Source organism: Eleutherodactylus coqui, chromosome 1 (assembly GCF_035609145.1).
Source record: "Eleutherodactylus coqui strain aEleCoq1 chromosome 1, aEleCoq1.hap1, whole genome shotgun sequence".
In the NCBI taxonomy this organism is placed as follows: Eukaryota; Metazoa; Chordata; class Amphibia; order Anura; family Eleutherodactylidae; genus Eleutherodactylus; species Eleutherodactylus coqui.
Window position 1 is genome coordinate 99,443,361 of NC_089837.1, and position 7,138 is coordinate 99,450,498.

Sequence of the window (7,138 nt, forward strand, 5' to 3'; positions counted from 1 at the left end):
CGGGGAAGGAGTACACATGCATGGCCCAGTCTCCGATGACTAGCAGAGCGGCTGATGGCGGAGCATCTGTGCACACGTGACCTTTCAGGGAGATCGTGGTGTCTCACTGTAGAGGAAAATGGAGAACTACAGGCGGCTGAACGGGAACCTCTCACTAGGAGACACTACTGTGCACGCTCCACCATTGCACATGGAACTATAGCAGGACGTATCCATGGGCTATGGTGAGCCAATATTCCAGGGAAGGGGGTCTGCATTACTGGAGCACTATACATGTAAAAGGGGCATTGTTATAAAAGACAGCGGGCACAGGTAATAGAATATTGCTGCAGCTTTGCAATATAATATTGTATAACTTGTTTTACAAAGTGTAAATGTTTTCGCCTTATAAAGCATATAACACTCACTTTAAATCGCTAGAAATCCCCTTTTGAGGGTACTTATCATTTTCTCAAATTCTGGCACAAATACATGGGCTTGTAGCTCTTATGCCTGAGATTGTGTAGTAACGTTTAATGGGACACAACCTGAACAGCGCCATTATAATGCATCCACCCATTTTCAGTGGGTGGGACCCCATACATGCTAGAACTTCCTTTAGCTCCATTTTCCATTGACCAATGGGAGCACTGCCCTAACCTGAGAGCCCGCCTCTCCTGTCATAGGGGAGGGAACAAGCAGACAGACATGCACTGTACTGATACTAGATATGGGCCATTTACAGGGGAGGATTATCGCTCACAATTAGTTCAGCCTCTTATTGCTGACTTTCAGTCTGCTTAAAAACCATCGCTGGATGGGACAACAATGACCATTTAATTTTTTTCCCCCCGACTTCTAGGTATTTGTAGCTAACCCGAACAAGACGCAGCCTGTCCTGGATATTCTCCTCAAGAACCAGAGCAAGCTGATTGAATTCCTCAGCAAGTTTCAGAACGACCGCACCGAAGACGAGCAGTTTAACGATGAGAAGACCTACCTAGTGAAACAGATCCGGGACCTGAAAAGACCTGCACAGCAAGAAGCCTGAAGTGGATGGCGGGGGGGAGGGAGGAGCCCAAACCCAGCGCTTGCTGCGAGAGTATTCAGTATCCCGTGGACTTTGAGAGCAACATCTTCACTTCTATCCCTCCCGAACAGTTTCACCCTATTCCATTGCATTTTGAAGTTTTAGTCCGAGTGTAAGCCCCTCTCTGATGGAAGAACCCGGATGCTGCACTATTCTTCTGTAGCTCAGGGGGTTGGAAGATGAATGCATTAACTACCTTTTATGTTCTTTTCTTTTCTCCCTTACACCTTTTTACTGAGCAAGATGGAATTCCTCTCCCTTCTATCCTTTATGTTGCATCAACACGGGATTGAGACTCGCTGGTTATCACAGTATCGGGGTGCAAAAGTGAAAGGGGAAAAAAAAAAAAGGTGTTAGAGTCTCGAGCGAGTGTGTAGTACCTAGTCTGGGTTTTGGATAAGATGGCATATATGTAGTTACATTTTTTTTTTTCTTTTTCTTTTTTTATTATTGCAAGGCATTGCATGCTTGCAGCAAAAACCTGAAAAAAAAAAAAAACAACCCGTCAACACAAAATCTGGTTTCCATCAGCGTATTTGCACATAAACTCGTTAGAAGATATTTTGAGCACAAAATCCGATCTGTGCATAAGCTGGTACCTTTTTAGTTTTAAAAAATAACAATATGCCTTGATTTCAAAGTGAAATAACCAATAAAATGAAACAGCGCAGTGCTTTTATTTGTAACGCCACGGAGTGGGGTGGCCCACGCTGCGGAGGGTGCATAGGAATGGAAGATTGGTTCTGCAGTACATGCGTACATATTTTAAAAGTGTGGATTGGGAGGCGCTTATTACAGATGGGTTTATGTAAAGATGAGTGTACATTCATTATATAATGCCTTTCATTTGCTTATTTTTCTTTTTTTTTCCTTTGATTTTTCCTTAGCAGTGTGCTTTCTTGTTTTACCGGGTGTCTAAGGAGGTGACGAGGACAAGCAGCATCTTACATCCTTGGCAGACCTATTCTGCAAGCTAATACTATTGCTTAGGAAGTAATAACGGCACTTCTCTATCACACGTATGTAGAAGGCCTCTTGCCAAATTACCATGTCTCAGTTAACTCGATGAGGCAACAAGTGGGAATCGTCAGCTTAGGGAGCTGCACTGATCACGATCTAGAAGTGGGGCCATGCTCGGACAGGCTTGGTTTATCCATAACTTTGCTCTCGAACATAACATGCTGCTTTAACCCTCCACATTCCTCACCACCGAGGAGGTTGACATGATTGCTTACCTCCCTATTTCCCTGAGACGTCCTAGTACAGGGAGGTAGGCAGGTGAGTTTTGAGGCCTTGTGTGATTTATTGCTTCACCCTGGGGGAAACCAAAATTCAGCAGAGCTTCCACCCCGTACCACATATATTAACACTATAGAACTTCTTGCCGGTTCGTTGGATGTGGCCATTCGGTCAGCATGCCTGCTTATGTTTTGCTAAGCAGATGGGTGGATTGCATCGGAAGATCGTGGTCACACTGGAAGAATAGTTGGTTGTGCATTGCTGCAGCTACTTTTGCTAGCTATGAATGACGTTGCAGAATGCTTGGGTAGTGGAATGAGCAGAAGGGTAAACCGTATCTAAGCTTGCAGTATAAGCTATTGTCAAACACAAGGAACAAAACATATCAATCTTACAAAAACTGTTTTCACTCAGTTTCTGAAGAAAGACCTGAGAAAACTTTTTTTTTTTCTTTTAAATCTTATTTATTACACACAGGGTTTCTGCCTGGTGCATGCAGCTGGTACAGTGCATGTCCTTTTTATTTCCTGGAAGGAGCCACTGTGGTTCTACTACTTACGCCCCCTAGGACAGTGCTGAAACCAAAGCCTCGGGTGAAGGGGTAAACACTCGCTTCATGCAGATTTGCTTTGGGTTACTTTGGATTCTCTGTGTACATACGTTTTTGGCCTCTTATTCGTAAAGAAAAAAAAAATAAACTGTACAGCAAAGGAGTGTACTCATGTTTCTTGCAATCAGTATAATGGCAGGATTCCTCCCTATAGATGGTAGAGGTTGGTCAGCGTATGCCAGTGTTACTGGTGTGGATGTTACCGACTGGAAGGCTGGGTTCTGATGAGCGTATTGGAACACTTGTATAATACGAATGTGGTAGGCCGGCTGTCCACAGGCGACGCGGTATCCTGTGGCGAAGCGCCGCTGTCCGGGAGCAGGACCCGCCGGCGAATCTCCTCTGGTCGCCCTATCTAATAAATGACTGACCGCGGAGAATTGGGGCAATTCACAACATGCTGCGAATTGCCCACTGCGAGCGGAGAATCGCAATAATTCTCTTCTTGTGGACAGGTGCCGGCGCTTTCCATAGCAATGCTATGGGAAGCGTTGGCCAGCTTAATTCGATAAACTGCCGTGGACAGGGGGGGCCTTATAGATGATTTTACAACCGTGTGTCTTCAGTATTTGATCGATATTAGCTGCCATTTCTACTGGGCAAATCCTGGTGTCATATGTTGCCTAATAGAAAATAATACTGAAACAAAGTAAGAAATTAACAAAAAAAGGTCATGCTGTGTTTTTATAAAATAGCCACGGGAATAGGTAGAGATTTACATTAGTTTCATATTGTTGTCCACCATACACAGAACAAATGTGCAGTTAAAATACACTTGTCTGAAAGATACCTCGAGAGAACTTGTCAGGTTGAACATGTAGTCTAATCTGCATCCAGCATATTATAGAGCAGGCAGATATATAGTTGTGTAGGAAAATATTCAGTATAACTTGTATTTGATTCACTTTGATCCCTGCTGACTCTGGGCCTAGGAGTCCAGTGGGCGGTCCTACTTAGTGACTGACAGCCTTTTCTCTATAGATAGCTGTCAATCGCTGCCTACTGGACTCTGAAGCGTAACAAAGAGCAAAAATTAAAATGAATGTGTTACAAGTTCTACTGGATCTTTTCCCATAAAACTGTATAGCAATCTGCTGAGCTGCTCCAGCCCTATAACATCACGCCTGGCTATAGTCCTGCAAGTCCGATGGGACAGGCTCCCTTTAATTTCACAAACTGGAATGGCAGATGGGATGAACAAGGTAGGCTTTTCTCTGGGCAGGACCTGTATTGTAAGATGCTCGCAATTTGCCTTAACTGGTACTTGTGACTCCAACTCTCTTACTCAGAGCTTATTTACATGAGCAACATTCTTGCACAAATATGAAACACATTCTTAAAAATGGATTTATTCACATGACTTTTTTTTCTCTTCTGTGCAGCGTGTTCTTTTCTTTGGGCATTCTCTCGGAACGCCTCGCCCATTGTTTTCAATGGGACATTTTTAAAGCCATTGCATGGCACTAACATGCCATGCGATGTGATGTTTCCCAACTATCCACTTGATGGCTGAAAACTCATAGATGGGGGTGGGGGGGTGGGGATGGGGTCTGATTGTTGGGACTCCCACTGATCCTGAGCATGGGGGACAAGATACTTGTTTCATAACTATGATGGCATGGGATGTTTACCAAGTTCCTCTGAGACCTAGGAAAAGGCTTCCTAATTTCTAACCAAAATCAAACATATTTTACCATAATTTTGGGAACAAATTGACATCTGACTGAAGGATCGGACTAGACAAGGTTTGTTGTCTTTTACCATAAACATTCATAGGACTGCAAAAGGCCGTATTTGCATGGCTGAGAGTGAGTTGTGCCCTAGATTCTCAGATGCAACTCGCATCGAACAGATCTGGTCTGTGTGCTGTGTCAGGATATCGGACATTGAAGTCCTATTCTTGCAGATGAAACTACAACCTGCTTCGGTTTTTCCGTCTCGCACTATTGGTACGAGGGAAAAATGGCAGTAAATCAGTCCATTGGAAGCAGTGGATTCATACGACGCACAAGTTCTGTGGGCCGCGCAAGTGTTCAGAACGCATGCGATTTCCTCGGCTTTGTAAATACAGCCTATGACCGGTCTATACAAGATAGGACATTTTTAATTACAGTTTAGTTGTGAAGGTTTATGAAGCCTTGAAAATGGTCCAAAATGTAAATTAAACACGCAACGGGGAAAGTTTTACAGATGTTCCCAGCACAATAATGACGATCACTCTGTGAAGAGAAGGTGAACATGGCTTGAATAGTTAACATAGCCTCTTAGACAGGAACGTTTATTGAATGTGTACCTTGAATACATTAAAGCTAAGGCTACATGGCCATATGTAATGATTGTCAATGGTGTCACAGTGCGCCCTACTGCAACATGGCAGACGCTGCAAATCCAACTTTGTTGGATTTTGGTTGCAGGGCTTTCCTACTATAAATGGCCATATAAGTCATGCCTATGATTTGGCTATTGTTTAACAGCCAACTTGCAGCTCTCAGCCATGCAACAAGAAGTCATACACAAGTGGCACAAATGGTTTGACCGCATGACTTCTGGGACTATGTTGCATGACAAATGTTGCCATGTACACTATTGGTGTGCATCAAAGACTGCATTGAGTATTTCTAGTTTTATAGGCAGTCTGCTAGCAAGTTTCCTGCTTTCTTTTCCACATAAAGAAACATTACCCCCCCCCCCCCCCCCCCCCGACCAATAGTGTTAGTCTTAGGGTACATTTATACTGGCAAGAGCAATATCAATACGAGAAACTCTGACCAATACTGCACTTGCAGATAACCTGTGCGTGTTTTATGCGAGCGCACTGCATTTTGCGAGAAAATTGCATTGCTACTCGCGTGAAAAACGCCCATCATAGGAGAAAAAAATTACATGTACATGTGAGGGTGATGCAAGCTTTTTTTTTTTTTTTCTCCCATATGGAAGAATGGGTGATTCTTCACCAGGATCTACCATAAATAGGACATGCTATTTATTTTCTCTGGCATTGCTGCTGCCCACAGCACATGTAAAATAATGTGATTTCTGTGCATCTTGCAACGCACAGAAAGTGTATCCTCATAGTCCTAGGGGGAGGTTTGTGAAGCTCTCTAAAAGGACTGTCTTTGTTACCCATAGCAGCCACTCACAGCACAGGTTTTATTTTTCAAGAGAAGAATATGAAAGAAAAGCTGCATTCTGATTGGTTGCTGTGGGCAACAAAGACAGTCCTTTTAGGGACCTTTCACACGTGCACCTAAATAATCCGCTTAATCTGCTCCATAGCCTGTAATGTACAACTGCAGATTTTTTTAAATCAATGGGTTCTATTCTTTGCATGTTGAACATATTTGGAGCGCACAAATACCCCCGTGAGAAGGAGCCCTAAGTTTAAAATCCGAAAGTCACATGGTAAGAGACCACTTTGACATGGGACTTCACATTCTGATTTTCTTCATAATGATGTGTTGTGTTATAAGGGGGGGGGGGGGGTTTGGGGGGAAGGAGAGGAGAGAGTCAAGGTAAGTAAATTAAGTATTACCTATAATAGTCCACAGAAGCTTGTTTCACCTGGCGGAGTAATCACTGCTGTAAAAACCTCTGTTCTCTGTACTGGCTGTCACAAGTGTGCTCTGGTATAGAAGTAAGATGCGTGGAGTGCCATTTGAGACCTGACCATTTGGGCCATAATACTGCACGGCTTGTTCCTGTCTGGCTAAGGCCACTCTCACACAGGCATTCTGAAAGGAAAAAAAAAATGCTGTGTTTTTTTAGAGTTGAGAGCAGTGGTTTACAGCATTTTTGCAAGCGTTTGCCTGCGTTGTTACTGCATATTTTGTGCAGTAACAACGCAGGACAAGTAAGCTGATGACATTAACATTTTTTCCTCCTTCCCCGCGGCATAGTAAGGCCTCCTTCCCACAGACTGATTTCCGCCGCGTTGCCCGCAGCTATTAGGTTCTATTGAACCTAATAGCTCAATGCTCACGGTGCGGAATTCCATCGCGGAATTCCACACCGTGAAATCTCCCGTCCTCACCCGCAGGATGCTCTATTTGCCGCGGGTGACTGCAATGGAAGCCGTCCGCTCACGCTATCTTCCGCTGTAGCACAGTGGAAGATAGTGTGAAATCGCCTCTCCGCCCACCGCCGCCGCGTCATGTGACGCTGTGCGCGTGTCTTGTGACGTGGCCGGCGTGTCACATGACGCTGCGGCGCGTCACGACGAA

General features: G+C 44.2%; 1 protein-coding gene across 2 annotated transcripts in view; it reads left to right on the top strand.

Annotated features, from left to right (window-relative positions):
• Positions 1 to 3,021, top strand: part of LOC136623722 (calcium-binding protein 39) — a 47,440-nt gene extending 44,419 nt beyond the window's left edge. For both annotated transcript variants that reach the window (XM_066598200.1, XM_066598201.1), the window contains one exon: positions 842 to 3,021. In XM_066598200.1, the coding sequence (XP_066454297.1) occupies positions 842 to 1,030 (189 nt within the window). In that variant the 3' untranslated portion in view covers positions 1,031 to 3,021. The remainder of the gene's footprint in view (positions 1 to 841) is intronic.
• The last annotated feature ends 4,117 nt before the right edge of the window (positions 3,022 to 7,138 follow it).